This window comes from Polypterus senegalus, chromosome 17 (assembly GCF_016835505.1).
Source record: "Polypterus senegalus isolate Bchr_013 chromosome 17, ASM1683550v1, whole genome shotgun sequence".
Taxonomy (NCBI): domain Eukaryota; kingdom Metazoa; phylum Chordata; class Cladistia; order Polypteriformes; family Polypteridae; genus Polypterus; species Polypterus senegalus.
In genome coordinates this window covers 11,510,645-11,529,286 of record NC_053170.1, presented here as the reverse complement: position 1 = coordinate 11,529,286, position 18,642 = coordinate 11,510,645, and the positions used below count along the sequence as shown (strand labels likewise).

The 18,642-nt window shown below is 43.8% G+C and overlaps 1 protein-coding gene across 3 annotated transcripts in view; it reads right to left on the bottom strand.

Moving 5' to 3' along the window:
* Positions 1–236: 236 nt before the first annotated feature.
* The window catches only part of kat2a (K(lysine) acetyltransferase 2A), a 75,619-nt gene continuing 57,213 nt past the window's right edge, over positions 237–18,642 (bottom strand). For 2 of the 3 annotated variants that reach the window (XM_039739283.1, XM_039739282.1), the window contains exons 15-18: positions 15,058–15,094; positions 6,177–6,240; positions 5,983–6,067; positions 238–2,218 (exon numbers count right to left, since the gene is read on the bottom strand). In XM_039739283.1, coding sequence (XP_039595217.1) covers positions 2,025–2,218; positions 5,983–6,067; positions 6,177–6,240; positions 15,058–15,094 — 380 coding nt within the window. In that variant the 3' untranslated portion in view covers positions 238–2,024. Of the gene's footprint in view, positions 2,219–5,982; positions 6,068–6,176; positions 6,241–15,057; positions 15,095–18,642 lie in introns of all 3 variants that reach the window. The other variant, XM_039739281.1, reaches the window with a different exon arrangement.

Below are 18,642 nucleotides of genomic sequence, written 5' to 3'. Positions count from 1 at the left end.
ACCTAAGTTCTGTATCTACAGCATATCAACAGGCACCAACAGTTAGTCGTACAAGTCCATGTGTGCGTTGTGTGTACAGTGTGTATCTATATGTGTAATAGGAACTGATCATTACACACACACACACACAAACAGTATGTATATTTATATATGTATATACACATACACTATACATATATATACTGTATATATATATATATATATATAATATATATTGTGTGTATGCATATTTTATATAATACATACTGTGTATACATATATTTGTGTATATACATAGGTATGTATGTATATATGTACAGATCTACGTAGAGATACATATGTTTAAATACACAGAAACATGTCAATAATGACCAATTCCTGCTACACACACAGATACACACTGTATACATAACGCACACCTGGACTGTACGACGAACCGTTGACGCCCACGTTCACACAGTATGTATGCAATGACTGGCTTATAAATTTAATGTAATGCTGGCCATTTTTATGACCCCCTTTATATCCAAGGACGGATGCTAGGTATAGAGCAGGTGCCCCCTGTACATTTCGCTAACAGCCTCACACACACACACGCTTGGTCATCATGAACACTCGATGCCAGCTGTACACACACACACACACACAAACATGCTGCACACTGTACGTGATGCCAGCTGCGGCCAACACCTTGAACACACAACTGAACGCCCACATCGAGGTGCTGCTTTTGTCAAACGGAACCAAAGTTAGGAATAACAAAGCAAAACCTCCAGAGACCCTCCCTACCCCTCACACTGACTAAACCTTACTGACCATAAAACTCAGATGCCACAAATGCCAGATTGGCAGGCAGCTCTGTGAAATGCTTAGTGGGTTTGGCTGGCATGCCCTGCCCTGCTTTTCTGGGTGCCAGGGGTCACCTCTCCTGTCACGTTCAAGTCAGTCCACAAATCAGTACGAGGAATAAAAACATAACAGCCAGACACGCAACGGTCAGCCATCAAGCTTCGTGTTTCAGTGTGCCAGGTGGGTTTTCTAGTAACATCCAGCTACAACGAATTTGTTATTGAAGGGGGGGCTGAGATGTCTGCATGGTGCCCCCCATGACACGTGAACAGAGAATCATGTAAACGGAGACAAAGAAACACGGACAAGTCAGTCAGCTGGACTGGGTCAAAGTTCAAGCAACAAAAAAAGGGATGGCAAGGGGACACCCACTTGCCCACTGCCCCTTCATTTTGGTCCCACAATAACGCAGGGGGCAAGAAAAGCATGACATGGTCCTGCATTCAGTGTCCTCTCCATTTTGGATTTACATCCTCCATGCCCCAAAGTGCCTGCCGTCAACAAAGTGTGGGTTTGGGAGCAAATTCAAACAACAGGGGGGCTACAGTGAGCCCCTCATGGAAAAACAAGCAAATACAAGTATAAAAAGAGAAGGCATCAGGGATGGAAGGCTGTGGGCACATCACTGACACAAATCTGCCACCCAGCATGACATTGATCGGTATGTTGTGGCAATCAGGGGGAAAAAAAATACAATTAAAACCTAAATTAAACTAAAACTGGCACACCATGTAAACCATATTAGACACAGGAGATGGTGCCCACTTGAACACTGGCAGTTGGTGGGTCGTCACTGGCTCGTCACGATGGCACCAGCGTATCACAGAGTCAAAAATAAAAGAAGCAGTCAGACAATGAACTTGGCAAGGCTCTGGGCACAATACAAGTTTGACAAAGGGGTGCCACGCGCCATTCGTCACTAAGTAACACCCTTTGACTGTCTTCAGTCTTCATCGGGGGCGCCAACACAGACTGGACACAGCTGGCCTACTTTGGCACAAGGAATACCACAGCTTGACATTAACAAACGGAGAAAGGTGTATACTTTACAAAAATAGTCATAAAAAAGCACAAAAAAGTCAAACTGAGTGTCCATCACGGCCCCTCCAGACTGAGGAAGAACATGGCAGCAGAGGGCAGAAGCTCCGGCTCCATAGCCACCTCACATTTCCCTTTTGACCCTCTTCGAGGTGCCCTCACTTGTCGATAAGCCCGCTTTCCTTCAGCTTGAAGTAGAAGAACTTCTCCAAGGTGTTGGCGCACTTGCAGTAGTCGCTGTCGGGGGGGTTGTACTCGCGGCAGTTAGTAATGATGCGCTGCAGGTCGGCGATGAATAGCTTCTTGGTCACGTAGTATCGGTTTTTAAGGCGCTCCGTCATCGTCTTCAGATCTGACGAGGAAGCAGAAAAAACGTCACCAAGTTTAGCCATACGTCTTCTCACTGAAGAGGGTCAACCCCCTGAAAGAGACGTCCCTAAACCATCCATCCGAAAGTCCAACGAGCCCCCCCATCCATGTGGGTCAAATCCACTCCTGGACTTTTTTCAGTTGCCCCCAATGCCGTGCATACAACACTCAAATCTACTCGCAAAGTCCCACAATTCCCAGCTAGTCTACCCACAAGGCTGTGCCTGTGCCAGCTACAATTCTTCCTTGGCCTGCTTTTGACAGGCAACTCTGCCTCCCACTCCTTGCCCACACCAGTAAAATCCCCCATAAGAGCCTACGGATGATATCTCATTACTTACCCAAACCGGTACAAACCGGCCCAATTCACCAGGTCAGATTTACAAACCAAATCCTGTTTGTCTATACTAGTCAAAGTTGCCCAACAGAGACTGTTGATACCCATTGATGTTGCCCAACAGGCCCTGTCTATACCAATCAAAGTTTCCTATAAATCCCGATCTTATACCAGATCAAGTTTCCTATGAAGGCAATCTCAGTCTATACCAATCAAAAATGCCCACCAGGCCTTGGCTATGCCCATTAAAATTACAAATAAGAACCTATCTATACCAGTCAAATCCGCCAACAAGGCCACTTCCACAACAGTCAAATCTGCACCCTGAAGACTCATCTACACCAGGTCAAAGTTGCCCACCAGATCCCATCTATACCAGGCAAACCCATCTGTAAGGCTCCATCTGTACCAAAGTTTCTCACCATTCCTCATCTATACGGGTCAAATGTACCCATGGACTTCAGAATTTCTCACTAGCGCCTACTACACTAGTAGTCAGGGTTGCCCACCAGCTCCTGTCTACAGCTGTCAGAGTTGCCCACCAGCCCCTGCCTATACCAATTAAAAGTAGACTTCAAAGCCCACCCGTCTAAACCAGTCAAATGTGCCCAGCAGGTCCGATTAATGTTTCCCATTTTTACCCACAAGTTTAAATCAGCCAAGACCTCACATTACAGTCTAAGCCACCCTTCATGACACTGTCTGTGCCAGTCAAACTCACCCCTACCCCTTCCATCACCATTTATACCAGAGACCAAGCCTGTGCTGATGGCCTTCCTCCACAAGGCTACATCTAGAACAATCAGAGTTCCCTCTGTATTAATTTAAATGTTAGTAAGCTCCCCAAATTCCATATCCATTGCCCATATGCTGCAGCCCATGGTAGGCCACTCTTCCACATTATCCAACTTGTACCATTCAAGCCAATCCACAAGACCCTATCTCAACCCATCACATCTGCCCGCAAGGCTTTTTCTTAAACCAGTCAGTTTGTGCCAGTCATATTTGCCTAAATAGCTTCTTCCAATTACAATTTGCTCACATAGCTCTTGTAACCAGTAGGGGATGCCACTGCACCTCCAAACCCAATAACGCCCAACACAGTCATGGGTTCAATAAGCACACAAAAACAATGAAAACTCCTCCCTCTCCTTCTGCCTCCAGTTGAGTGTCACCCGCTGCCTCCCGACTCGGACTCCCTGAGGTAAGGTGGCAGCAGGCTCCTTTTAGGCTCAAGGCTTCCAGTGACCTGGCATGATATGTGAGAAGCACTTCCAGATGGGTTTGGAGATCAGGGCAGTCCTCTGTCAACAGAGTGCCCCTTTGTGGGGGGACCCAGGGTCCCTGATGGGGCTGCACCTCCGGACTCTACTTACCACAAACCCCTGCTGGTGTCCCAAGCTGAGATGCCAATATCAAAGTGCTGCCACCTAAACGTATGGAGGATAGAAATGGTCCTGATGTTTGGCTTCTGCTCGTCCATCCCCTGGCACCTTCTGTCTTGGCAATAAGTCATGCCATCATCTAGCGGAGATGCCCCCCATCTTCCATGGCACTAACATTCTACAACTATCATTCAAACTTGCCAAGGTGGCACTGCCCACACTAGAATCTTTATGTGAAGCTCCTTTCAAACCTATCAAATTTCCCAAGACAAAACATCTAAAGCGGTCAAAGTATGCCCAGTTACTTTTCTAAACCACACACTGACTATACCCAGTCACCCTATTTAACAACAATCAGGTTTCCCGTTACTGGCTTTCTAAACAAGTTATAATTTCCCAAAAGTCCATACACCACCCAAACCCCCCCACTGCTGTGCATACCTTACTAAGGGCTCACTTAAACAATACATAAACAGGTTTAATCTCTTATTTTTTATGAGGTGCAATTATTGTTTAATAGTCACAAAAACTGAGTGCCACATAGAAAACAAAAAGCAAAGTCGGGCAAACAAAATTAAAGAAGGTACCAAGTATTATTCGACTTCCATTCGCTGCACTGTAGCAGACCTCTCACTGTGTTTTGTACCTGCTTTTTGTTCTTAAATCCTGTAAAATTGTTTCTTTTTGTTTTCTATTACTAGTTTGCAATTAGTTACTTCTATTAAATGCTTTATAAGATTTGTGAAAGCTTCTTACATTTGACCGTTATCGCCTTTGGAATCCAACAGGACACTAATGCACTACCTGCACAAGAAATCCCAGGTGTGTGGCCGGCGATGTTCATTATAGCCGGGATGTGCTGCTATCAGGACAGTCGCTTTGAAAACCATACAAATGGCTCCAGAAATTCCTTTCTTCCTTGTGCCATACGACTTTTCAATAAGAAATATCGGAGATAATGATTAAGGATTTGATATACAGTAATCCCTCGCTATATCGTGCTTCGACTTTCGTGGATTTTATATGCAAGCATATCTACATATATAACGCGGATTTTTCGCTGCTTCACGGGTTCTGCGGACAATGGGTCTTTTTACTTCCTGTACGTGCTTCATCCTCAGTTGGTTTGCTCTGTTGATTTCGCACAAGGGACGCTATTGGCGGATGGCTGAGAAGTTACCCAATCGGAGCACACAGTTAAGTTCCTGTGTGCGGATTGGCTCAGCAACGGAGCGCCAAATTCGATTGCGCTGCGCTAACCAGGAAGTCTTGTCTTGCTCTTTCAGCATCAACGTGTTTCGCTGTGTAAAGAGTCAACTTTTGTGCTTTTTTGTGTTCATCTTTGTGCGTAGTCAAGCCCTTCGTTATGGCTCCAAAACGATCTGTCTATCGTAATGGCTGTAAGATATGTGATATCGGAGACGCTCGATATCTTTAAAATAATATTTAGGTTTTACTGTTTATAAACAGTGTGTTTTCATACATAATTTCAACGAATCTTACTTAATATCTAAGAGAATACGAAGGGTTTATGCTGTATAACTGTGCGGGAAATGTTTATAAGAGTGTGGGAGAGTTTATAAGTGCTTAAAATATATAAAAATAACCATATGAACCTTTCGTGGGGAGTTCTGGAACGTAACCTTTTTTTCTGGTGTAAATATGCATTACCTAACTGCCTAACCTTAACCTGTCTTGCTCTACTTGTTAGTTTCATTCTGTCTGTTATTAGATGCAGCTGAGAAGGCAAATTTCATGTTTTCTTGCGTAACCATGACTAAATAAAAAAAAAAAAAACCTTAACCTTAGATGAGGGCAAAGACTAAGAATGTCTGATCTTGGCTTTGCTTTTAATGTTACACAGCTAAACTCAAAGAGCCCCTGCCTGACTGTCTCTGTACTTTATTTTAAACCTTTGTTCCCCTTTCTACCCGTCTTATCACTTTGCTTTTGCATGGCTCATCTTTATGCTTTCCATTGAGATGGCACATCCCAAAAAATGAAAGAAAAAATAAATAAATTTACCAATGGGGAAGCGGATTATTTCATAATAATCAGGAGCTTCAGCCTTCTTAACGGGTTCCATAAATGGCCAAGCGCTGGGATGAGTCTGCAAAGAGGTAAAGCAGAGGAAACACGTGAAACAGAAATGGGGGACTTGGTCCTTCATTAGTTTTGAAAAGCCAATATAGCTGAGCCACCAGGCGGCATGTATTTACCTTAATCTGTGCCAGCAGGTTCTTCAGAGTGTTGTACAACATCTCAGGGTCCTTCAGCTCTTTTCTGTGGGCAAAACAATGCAGACATTTAAAAGCAGCTCAGTCTCTCAGATTAGCCATCCTTTACAAATTACAGGAAAGTAAAACGCACACCGCAGCGGCCGCCACTGTTGTGACCTTCAGCGCACTCTGTGATGACCCAATAGCAGCACACTCTGTGACCACCCGCTCTCCTGACTAAGGGGTGCCAATATTTTAATACCATGCACCACCTCATACAAGAATCCCCCTATAGGGGGCACCACATCACCGCTGACAATCCATCTCAAGCCAGAGTTTGGGGGGTTGCTTTGTAAAAGCATTCCAGATCAGAAGGGAATGTGGATTTTGGGGGGCCACTTTTGTTCCTTAGAACAGGGGAGGGCAATGTTAGTCCCGGAGGGCCGCAGTGGCTTACAGGTTTTCATTCCAACCCGCTTGCTTAATTAGAAGCCAATCCTTGCCAATCTCAGACCTTAGCTAATTTTATGGCTTGCTAGTCTGCAACGTAAGGTTCTTATATCGTAGAATTTTTTTCCTTTCCAGGGATACCATCCAAATGATTTGAAGCTTAAAACGCATAATTTACAGTCTGTCACATTTTTCTATTAAGTGCTTTATTAAATCAAACAGTGCAGGATGAACCCACAGAGATGTAAATGGAAAAAAGCGAGATGGAGAACTGCTGGCTGCTTTGTCATTTACATCTTATCGCTAATAAGGAGCCATTAAAACACTGAATGCAGCTCTTTAAGATTGAAATAAACAATCAAGGGTGGGGAAGTTTAACAAGCGTGTAGCAGTGCTACTATTAGTTAAAACCGCATCTCCCAGCAGTCCCTGCAGGGGCTGTTAGGGTCAAAGGTGGTCAGAGCGGCTTTAAAAGGAGGGCAGGTGTCCAAAGAAGAAAAGAGTGTTGGTTTGTTGTATGCCGTGTTCAGTGTACCTGTCTGGCTGCCTTCTGTTGGGTTAACCGCACTTAGTCGTTGTGTCCTGGATTGTTTCGTTGTTGGGGTCTGGATCTTCTTCTGTCTACCTGTGTGCCGAGGACTGATAATGGATTCATGGCTTTCCCGCAAGAAAAGGAGCGCTGCTGAACCGTCCACCCGTCTTCACCTTTATAGTGTCTACCGGTAGGACTGTTTTTTCATTCCCTTTCAACGTAGAGATCTCTGGACTTACTATCGTCATCATTTCATTACATCTAGGGCTGTTTCCCATGGACTTTGCTGTGGGGGTTGTTTGTGTTTATGTGTTTAATGTAATTTCGCCGTAGGGGTGGTATTATATTCTTTAATTGTTGCTTGATTCCAGTGTGCATTGTTTTGTCTCTGTTTGCGAGTGTGAAGACAGCTGGTGGGGGTCTGCCTGACTATGGGCGCAGGATTTCTGGGTGACTTGGTGTTAAGACAGCTGGTGGGTCCTTCATGGCTAAGGGCAGAAGACCGCTAAGGTACACTTGCATGCAAACAGCCCACGGGGCACACCTAGCTATTGACACAGAACTGCCGGACCACTAAGCATTTAAGACAGCTATTGGAGGCTGCCACCATATGAGCAAAGAATGACAGGGCATTACATTATAAAACAACAGCTGGTGGGGACTGTCTAGCTATGGACACAGAACTTCCAGACCACAGCTATATACTAACAGACCACGAGGCCTACCAGGCTTTGGACTCCAGACTGCCAGGCCACCAACTGTAAGTACAGCTGGTGGGGACTGCCAGTCTATGAGCTCAGAACTACAGGGCAATGCCCTATAAGGGCAGCTGATGGGGTCTGCCAGGCCACAATAATAAACAAACACCCGATGGGGCCTGCCTGGCTTTGGAAACAGGACTTCTGAGAGACTCAGTGTTGAGACAGCTGGCGGGCGAAGCACAAATGTAGGAGCAGGACTGCTCAACCACAGCTATCTACAAACAGCCTGTGGGGTCTGCCAGGCCAATGAACGTTAATAGAGCTGGTGGGGACTGCTAGCCTCTGGGCGCAGAACTACAGGGCAAAACACTGCAAGGGTAGTTGGCAGGAACTGCCTAGCTATGGGCAAAAGACCACTGGGCCACATAATTGTATGGCTGCACTGCCCTGGAAAAAGACATCCATCCATCATCCAACCCGCTATATCCCAACTACAGGGTCATGGGGGTCTGCTGGAGCCAATCCCAGCCAACACAGGACACAAGGCAGGAAACATACCCCAGGCAGGGCACCAGCCCACCGCAGGGCATGCACACACACACACACACACACACACACACACTAGGGACAAGTTAGAATTGCCAGTGCACCTAACTTGCATGTCTTTGGACTGTGGGAGGAAACCCACTCACACACGGGGAGAACATGCAAACCCCATGAAGGGAGGACCTGGGAAGCGAACCCAGGTCTCCTTACTGCGAGGCAGCAGCGCTACCCACTGCACCACCGTGCTGCCCCTGGAAAAAGACATAGCATGCAAAATTAAAAAAAATAAAAGAAAGTCTTACACACTATTTCCCAAAAATCCTCTTGTGCATGGCACTCATGTGCACTCCAATGAGATCAAGCTTTTGCCCTGAAGACCAGCCTTCCTCAGCTCATTCATTGGTTAGTCCTACCCAGTTCCAGCTCATTCTACCATGACACATCACATGACATCAACAGGCCTGGCAGAAGTACACAATTAGAGGTACGCTAAAGCAGAGGTCGACAAGTCTGGTCCTGGAGGACCACTGTGGCTGCAGGTTTTTATTCTGACCCTTTTTTTTTTTAATTAGTGCCCTGTTGTGCTGCTAATTAACATCTTATGAATTCATTTTAATTGAATTGCTTTTCCACGATACGTTCCTCTGAATCGCTTCATTTCTTTCCTTAAATGGCACCCAAACAGAAATGAAATGTGAAGTGAGGGAGGCAACAGAAGACCACCTAAGTCAGGGCCTCAAACGCCAATCCATTTCATTCCAACCAGCTGCTTAATGAGGTGCCAATTCTTGTCATCAATTAAACCCGTTCTTTAATTCCATTGCTTGTTGCTACTCTCGTGGGGCATTAGCACACTTTTCCGCAAATTGTTCATTTTCTCTTTCCAAGAGCTCTGGTAAAATGTTTTGGGGACCTGAGCAGATCAACATTACTTCATCGGTCTTTATTTTCAGATATTGTGTGATGGACACCAGTTGCTTTGGCTCATTTTGTATCTTATTATTGTTTGGCTGCTAATTAAGGAAAAAGAAACAATTAAGGGGTGTGAGTCTTCAAGAGCAAGTCAGTTACAATTGGTTCAAAAGAAGTTAATTAGCAGCAAAAACAGGTCACTCATTTAGAAAAAGGGTTAGAATGAAAACCTGCAGCCATGGTGGTCCTCCAGGAGCGGAGTTGGCGACCCTTGGACTAGAGCAAAGGGAGTTAAAATGTTATCATGCGGCCAGTGCACTTTAGAGATGAAGGTCACAAACAGAACGTCAATTGCCAAACCGCCAATGAAAAACCCAGAAATACAGCAGTTGTGGCCAAACAACCAACAAACGAGGTTGGAGGGGGGCAGCTGTGCAATTCCAAAGCTCAATCTAATTTGCTCTCGCCTCTCTTTCATGCACAAGTGGTTTATTTAACAATATTTTAGCCAAAACACATACGCTTGTGAGAATATGACCAGAAACCAGATGTGTGAATTTTCAGGAATCTGACAACCAAAAGGAGAACATTTAGCCCATCAAGCATGTTTGTTTAACTGATAGGCTGTTCTCGGTACTTTTGCTGTCCCAGGATAATGCAACACCAGTTTTTTGAGTTTAGATCAGAGGTCCTCAATCACGGTTCTCGAGGGCCACAGTGGCTACGGGTTTTCGTTCCAGCCCGTGTCCTAATTAGAACTCAGTCCTTGCTGATAATGATAGTTGGTGTTTAACTCCTATGCCTTGTTAGTACTTTCATTCATCAAATACAAAGTTCAGTTACTTTGTAGATCAGAGGTCCTCAATTGCAATCCTGGAGGTCTGCTGTGGCTGCAGGTTTTCACTTTAACCAATTTTATTTACTACTAAAGCAATACGTTTTTTGGGCTTAATTTTAGTTCTCTTGCCTGTTACCATTCAGATCCCTTAATGGCCTATTTAAGTGTAGCCCTTTAAAACTCAACTTATGAGGTGGTAATAGCAATGGTGTAATATAAATTTTGATTAATACAGTTAAATGTATTGTACATGTTAAAAAGTTATGGAATTATTTTTAAGGTGTTAAATGTAAATGGTGGTGCAGTGGTAGAAGACCTGGCTTCGCTTCCCTGCATGTTCTCCCTGTGTCTGCGTGGGTTTCCTCCCACAGTCCAAAGACATGCAGGTTAGGTGCATTGGCGATCCCAAATTGTCCCTAGTGTGTGCTATGTGTGGGTGTGTTTGTGCCCTGCCCAGGTTTGTTTCCTGCCTTGCACCCTGTGTTGGCTGGGATTGGCTCCAGCAGACCCCTGTGACCCTGTAGTTAGGATATAGTGGGTTAAATAATGGATGGATTAATGTAAAAAGTGAATGCTGGTATTTATGTTAAATCATTTTATTGGTTTGGAGAGTAGCAAGGGTCAGAGGTCAGGAGGAGAGAGAGTGAGGAAGGGAGGGGCGGAAAAGATGTTAGAAAAATAACAGTCATTGAAAAGCAGTCAATTTTAAAATTCAGTGAAGAGTTTGAAAAGAAAAAAAAAAAAGCACGGAATTAGCAGTTGGGACAGAAAACGTGAACGGTGGTTGGACAGACTGGTTGAGAACACCAAACCGGTGAGCTGTGCAGCACGGTCCGTGAAAGGCTGAACATGGAAGACGTCGGCGGGCATTGGAGTACATTGCCGATATCGGATGTTGTTACAGCTAACCAACCATCACGGAGACTGGATACTTAATATGAAAGACATGAAAGTCGACGCACATCTGCTGGAAACGAGGAAATGCGACCCATCTGCTCTATCACAGCATAAGAGGCCGTCACCGATTAACGTCGCAATCACCTTCAAGTACCAGGCCTGCAACATTTATGTGTGGTACCTTTTATTGGACTTTTGTTTGGTTCCTTTTATTTTAGTTTGCCAGCTTAGGTTTTATAAGGGGATTGTACTTGTTTACTGTATTGATTTTTTTTGGCTTTCAAAGAAAGGACTGCTGGTTCAACACTGAAATAAATTTCTTGGATCTTTTAAGTTTATACTCTTGGATGGATGTGTGATGTATATCCATCAAGATATAAAAATCCAAATCATATTATGTGATAAATTCTACTCCGTACTTCTAAAATTTTTATTTTTATACTGTATTGAGGATTTGTTCTGGTCTGTGTATTGTATTGTATTGGCCCCCTTCTTTTTGACACCCACTGCATGCCCAACCTACCCGGAGAGGGGTCTCTCTTTGAATTGCCTTTCCTGAAGTTTCTTCCATTTTTTTTTCCTACAAGGGTTTTTTTTTGGGGAGTTTTTCCTTGTCTTCTTAGAGAGTCAAGGCTGGGGGGCTGTCAAGAGGCAGGGCCTGTCAAAGCCCATTGCGGAACTTCTTGTGTGATTTTTGGCTACACAAAAATAAATTATATTCTATATGTAAATAGTTAATGTATTTAAACTAAACCATTGAACTTCGGTGTTTTTTTTCCTATAATGGTTGGCTAAGCCATATGAGGCAAAAAGGGGAAATCACTTTGGCAGGTGGCTATGGTATCCTTATGTGGGGTCTACAGTAGTAGCGAATTGCGCAATTAATGGTAGAGTTATGTAAATTACATTAGCTAATTAGTTAAAATATTTTGTTTGTAATACAGTATTAGTTTTTATATACGTTTTATATTAATTAGATAGATAGATAGATAGATAGATAGATACTTTATTAATCCCAAGGGGATTACATTAGTAACACAGGTTTGTTTCTTAAAACAGTTGTGCCGGGAACACTAGGGCAAAAGGTTATATTTAAAGTTAGTAATAAAATAAAATAAAAAAAAAAAATAGGAGAAGACAAACTGAAGTGAGGTAAGCATCCTCAGTAAAGGCAGAGGGGTGCTACATAAGTTTTAATTGTCGCCTGTTTTCTTAATCAGACATTAGTTAATAAAGAGAGGCAGATAACCAATAAACCAGCAGCTCTCCAGCTCACGTGCTTACTTACCATGAACTGTCAGTGATAAAAAATTATTTAGAAATGAATGAGAGGGAAATTGGAAAGACCATTAAGTCTCAATCTATTCTGGTCCACAAAACACTTGGCTGACGTTCTCACAGAAGGAAACTCTACAGTGCAATTCAAATTACTCTTGGATGAACGTAAGCATTAACAAGCCAAACAGTTCACCACCAAGTTTCACTATCGGCATGGACGGTCTCCTAATTAGGAAAGTACAGTAGAACCTCGGTTCACGACCATAATTCATTCCAGAACTCTGGTCATAAACCGATTTGGTCGTGAACTGAAGCAACTTCCCCCATAGGACTGTATTTAAATACAATTAATCCGTTCCAGACCATACGAACTGTATGTAAATATATTTTTTTTAAGTTTTTAACCACAAATATAGTTAATTCAACCATAGAATGCACAGCGTAATAGTAAACTAAATGTAAAAACACTGAATAACACTGAGAAAACCTTGAACAGAGAAAACTAACACTGAAATAGTTCGCACCATAGCGCTACCAACCGCCGGCTAAAAGCACTTTGTTTAATGAGTTTTAAGCACAGGGAAAAAAATGAACATTTGAAAAAATCCGTAATTTAATAAACCACCAAGAAAAATAACATTGCAAACTTGCACGCTACAAACCGATCGCTGGAAACAGAAGTGAAAACAAAATCAAGCCCAGTGCGTTCTTTAACTGCCTTCCTACCTTAATGCGTCCAGCTCTGTCTCGGGCTGCCTGTGTGTGTGTGTGTGCGCGTCTCTCTCTTGCGCTGCCTGTGTGTGTGTGTGTGTGTGTGTGTGTCGCGCTCTCTCTCTCTTGCTCGCTGCACAGGAAATGCACAGAGAGAGACTGAACATGTACAAGCCGAAAGGGAAACTGGCTTGTTCGTATACCGAGTGTGTGGTCGTGAACCGAGGCAAAAGTTTGGCGAACTTTTTGGTCGTAAACCGAGTTGTACGTTTACCGAGACGTTCGTGAACCGAGGTTCCATTGTAGTTGGAATAAAAACCTGCAGCTCTCCAGGACCGTGATTGAGGACCCCCGGTTTAGATTATTACTTTTTTTTTTTTACATATTACATATTATGTGATCTCTGCAGTTGTTTCAGCCGAGTCTTCATTCAAGCCCTGAATATCAGGAATTTTCTGATATTTTGCTATCGTTCTCCATTTTCAACTTACTGTGCTTGTTCCGGCTCCTCCATTGAGATTGGGGTATCAGGGTTGGGGAGACTGAATGGATTCCCAGCAGAATCTGCGATAAGATGGCCCTCGAGGGACAGACACTTGGAGAAGGTTTAAAGAGGATGCCTCCTGCCAGAGGCTAAATAAGTATGGAGATGGTACAGGCAAGGCATTTTAAATAAGAGGGACAGGGGGTTGGGGGGTCTACTCAGTCAGTAAGGGACGGCCCTACAGCTTACACTTACAGCCCTGTATCAAAGTTTATGAACCCATTGCACGATTTGAGGTTTTTTTTTTTTAAACCACAACATGCAGAATGACTTCAAATTTGCTTTTGCCTAATTGAAATGAAGCAGAATGATATCCTGGTCTTGGCCACTTGTAGCGGCGTCTGCATCTTTGGAAACTTGGTCATTTGGTTGTTCTTGTCAGTGCCACACATGTCGGAAAAGTAAGCCTTCACCACGGCTGGGCACAAGACTGGCATGCGCTTGCATTCCTTGCCATCGTAGCGCAAAACGGTGACGTTTGCGTCGCTGACATATTTGGTTGCTGCAGTATTACCAACTGCCTTTTTTGCTTCGCTTGACTGATTTTTATGTTTCGGCATGATAAAGCAATCAAAACCAAGCTGAATTTACCAATAAAACGTTTTCACTTTCGCGTTATAAACCCACACGCAAAAACAAAAGCAATTCTGTTTTATGGATCCGGCAAAACCAAGCGGCGTCAGAGGTGTGCGTGATGTAGGCAATGATATAGCACTGGCTGGTATAGTGACCCGCTGGGTAATGACAGTAGATGGGCAGGCCGGTAAACCATCCTTTCAGGTATACAGGATGGTCCAGATCTAATTACGCCGATCCAGATCGTCTGGATGACTTTGATTTATGAGGGGACAATTCCAGTTCGGTGCGAAGACTATTCTTCAGGTCGTCAGTTCGCACACTTCTCTATGGTCCGGGATTTTTCAGGTGATTTTCTAAGTAATAAACCTAATAAGTTATAGGGTAATTAGATCTGAACCACCCTATATACGGCATGCCGGCTTCAAAGGGTTAAAAAGGAGTAGTTCTGGAATGTTCTGCAATGGCCAAGCCGAAACCTCGACCTGAATCCTATTGAAATGCTGGAGCAGGAGCTAAAGGTGGCACTGCTCATGGAAGGCAACCTCGAAAGCTCATAGAGCTGGTGGAGACTTTAAAGAGAAATCGGATAAAATCAAGATGTCACAGAGATGGAACTGGGGACAGGAGGTGACAATGAGTGAAATAATAACATAATTGTCCTCCCTTCTGTTGAGTCTGTTTATGACAAATATGTTCTAATGCTTTTCAGGTAAAGAAGTCAGAGGTTTGGAAGTAAGGCAAGTTCCACTCATCACAGAGTAGCAATCTGTCACATGCAAGTAAGAACGTGCTCTGTACAGAAGACAGTGAAGACCCCACAAACCTTTGAGAAACATCCACCGTTTAGATAAGGGATATGCGAAGATAGCCAAGTAGTGCCTTTGAGGACTCACCCTTTCTCCTTTGCGCTGAGTTTCCATCCGGTTTCTCCTACAAAGAGGACAAGGCAGTGTTAATATGCGTCTTTAACATTCCACCCTCCCCATTAAACATTTTTAAGACCACAGTGGAGTGCTACACGTCCAGCATTACTATCTGACCACATAGCCAGACTCCTTAGAGGAGAAACTGAAGTTAAAGTGGACGTATGTGGTTAAGTTTAATGGCTCCCCACCCGACAATGGGCCCAATAGCTCCATTATAAAAAGTTAACAGCAGACAAGTTATTTTTAAAAATGTATAAAATATGATTCACATTAGAATGAAAGTTCTTGTGGCAAACTAATCTATACCATGACGGTAAAGAAATCCCTTTGAGTTAAAAAAAGCCCAACTGGTTCTTTAAAGAGCTCAAGACACTGCAGAACGGAGACATTCAGCTCAGGCACAGTGCTGTTAAATGGAAAACGTAAAGCAACTTAAGAATGAAAGACTTGCTGCAATGACAGGCCACACTCGGCGGCCCCCTGGCAGGTTGGTACACCGGTTTCAGCTCACATTTGAAGAACAAGGGGTGTTCCATTCAGGTCCTCGAGGGCTGCAGGTTTTCTTTCAGCCACATTCTCCATTAGTGACTAATTCCTACTGCCAATGGGACATTCTGTTGCCTCGATTTTAACCCTTTCAGCTATGGCATCCTATTACTAGTGTATATATACACTGCTCACAAAAATTAAAGGAACACTTTAAAGAAACACATTAGATACATCAGATCTCAATATGAAGTTGGATATCTATACAAATAACGACAGGGCAATGTCTTAGGAACAAAAGGATGCCAAGTCTTTTAATGGAAATAAAAGTTTTCTGCCTACAGAGGGCTCAATTGTGTAGACACCCTAAAATCAGAGTGAAATGAAGATGTGGCAGGCTAGTCCATTTTTCAAAAACTTAATTTCTGCTACTCATAATGCTTTTCAGTATCTTGTGTGGCCCCCACGAGCTTGTATGCATGCTTGACAACGTCGGGGCATGCTCCTAATGAGACGACGGATGGTGTCTTGTGGCATTTCCTCCCAGATCTGCCTGAGCTGTTGTACAGTCTAAGGAGCAACCTGGCGGCGCCTAATGGACTGAAACATAATGTCCCACAGATGTTCTATTGGGTTTAAGTCAGGGGATCGTGAAGGCCATTCAATTGTTTCAATTCCTTCATCCTCCAGGTACTGCCTGCATACTCTTGCCACATGAGGCCGGGCATTGTCGTGCATTAGGAGGAAACCAGGACCTACTGCACCAGCGTAGGGTCTGACAATGGGTTCAAGGATTTCATCTCGATACCTTATGGCAGTCAGAGCACCATTTCCTACGCAGTAGACGTCTGTGCGTCCCTCCATGGATATGCCTCCCCAGACCATCACTGACCCACCACCAAACCTGTCATGTTGAACGACGTTGCAGGCAGCATATCGTTCTCCTTGTCTTCTCCAGACTCTTTCACGTCTATCACAGCTGCTCAGGGTGAACCTTCTCTCGTCTGTAAAAGTACAGGGCCAGTGGCGGACTTGCCAATTCTGGTGTTCTTGAGCAAATGCCAGTCGAGCTCCACGGTGCTGGGCATTGAGCACAGGGCCCACTACAGGACGCCGGGCCCTCAGGCCATCTTCATGAAGTCTGTTCCGGATTGTTTGGGTAGAGACATTCACACCAGTGGCCCTCTGTAGGGCACGAGCAGTGCTCAGCCTGTTCCACCTTGCACAAAGGAGCAGGTATCGGTCCTGCTGATGGGTTGAGGACCTTCTACGGCCCTGTCCAGCTCTCCGAGAATAACAGCCAGTCTCCTGAAATCTCCTCCATGTTCTGGAGATTGTGCTGGGAGACACATTAAACCTTCTTGCTGCAGCACGTGTGGATGTGCCATCCTGGAGAAGTTGGACAACCTGTGCAACTTCTGTAGGGTTAAGGAATCGCCTCATACTGCCAGTAGAGATGATTACTCAAGCCAAAACTAGCACAAGTGGAAAACCAGCCAAAAAAGATCAAGAGGGAGAAACTTGAAATGACCTCCACATGTAAAACCAGTCCTGTTTTGAGGGTTTTCTAATTGTTGCCACTTTAGTGCACCTGTCGTTAAGTCCATGAACACCAATGCAGCTGAAAGTGATTAACAATGACCTCAGCTGCTTAACCAACCAGAAAATTACCAGACAGGTTTAATTGATTTCATGCCAGGCCCAATAAAAAAAAGTGTTCCTTTAATTTTTGTGAGCAGTGTGTGTGTTATATATATATACACACACACACACACACACAGGCTCTGCACCCCAGGAACCAAGTTACCCGAACTATTCCCTAACATTTCAATAATTATTTAATGCTCCGATGCTGATCTTTCTGACCATAAATTAGGATATTATGATAGCAATTGACAGGAAGAATTCATAATTTATTGCAGAATTACAGAATTTGAGGGCTCCTCTAGAGCAGGGGTACCCAACTACAGTCCTGGTGGGCCACAGTGGCTGCAAGTTGTCATTCTAACCCCTTTTCCTAATCAGTGATCAGTTTTCGCTGCGACTTAACTCCTTTAGCCTTCATTTTCATAGCCCTGTTTTTAAGGTTTCAGTCCTTTGAATTGATTCATTTCTTCATTAAATGGAAGCCAAACAGAAATGAGATGTGAGACGAGCCAACAGATAACCAGCTAAACTGGAATGTCAAACTCCAACCAGTTTCTTAATGAGAAGCCAATTCTTGCTGTTAATTATTGAATATCAGGACTTGTTGCTGCTCTTGTTCTGCCACAGCCGTCAAGATGTTTTGGTGACCTGAGCAGACCAACATGACCGAGACCTTCACCTTTCTTTATTTTCAGGTGAGCTGGTCTTGTTTTGTGTCTCATTATTGTTTGGCTGCTCATTAAGGAAAAAGAAACAACTAAGGGATCTGAGTCATGCCAATTAAAACAAAGGAAAAACGAGTTCATCAGCTGCAAAAACGGCTCACTAATTAAGAAGATGGTTAGAATGAAAACCTGCAGCCTCTGCGGCCCACCAGGATTGGAGTTGGACCCCCCTGCTCTAGAATGATTCCTTCTCTTACACAATTTGGCTCAAAAACGATTCAGCACATTGTCATCTCAAAAACAGGCTTAAGTTTCGAGTTTGGAATTTTTGCGTCCTGCCATTTTAGCTCTAAACTGTCCTCAAGAAACTGTGACCCACACACATACACACACCCAGGATCGAGATATCAATGTTTTTTGTTATCACCAGACATTAAAATGTTGAAATTCATGGAAAACTGGGGATGGAAATTTTTGCAGAATCTAAAGCTTTAGACGAACGGTTATGGTGTGGGAGGGTGCAGAGCAAAACAGTTTACCAAAGCCAGAGGATTAAACACACTGACTGCTAAATACGAATGAACTCGTAGTAAGCGACTGTAGAGCAGAGGAGATGACATGCAGACCTAATCCGGGTATTTCAAATCTTCAAAGGTACCAATAAAGCAGATCCAGCAGAATTCTTTTGGAAAATCAGATACTCGAGGTCACCAGTGGAAATTATGGGGACGTACATTTAAAACTGATGCCAGGA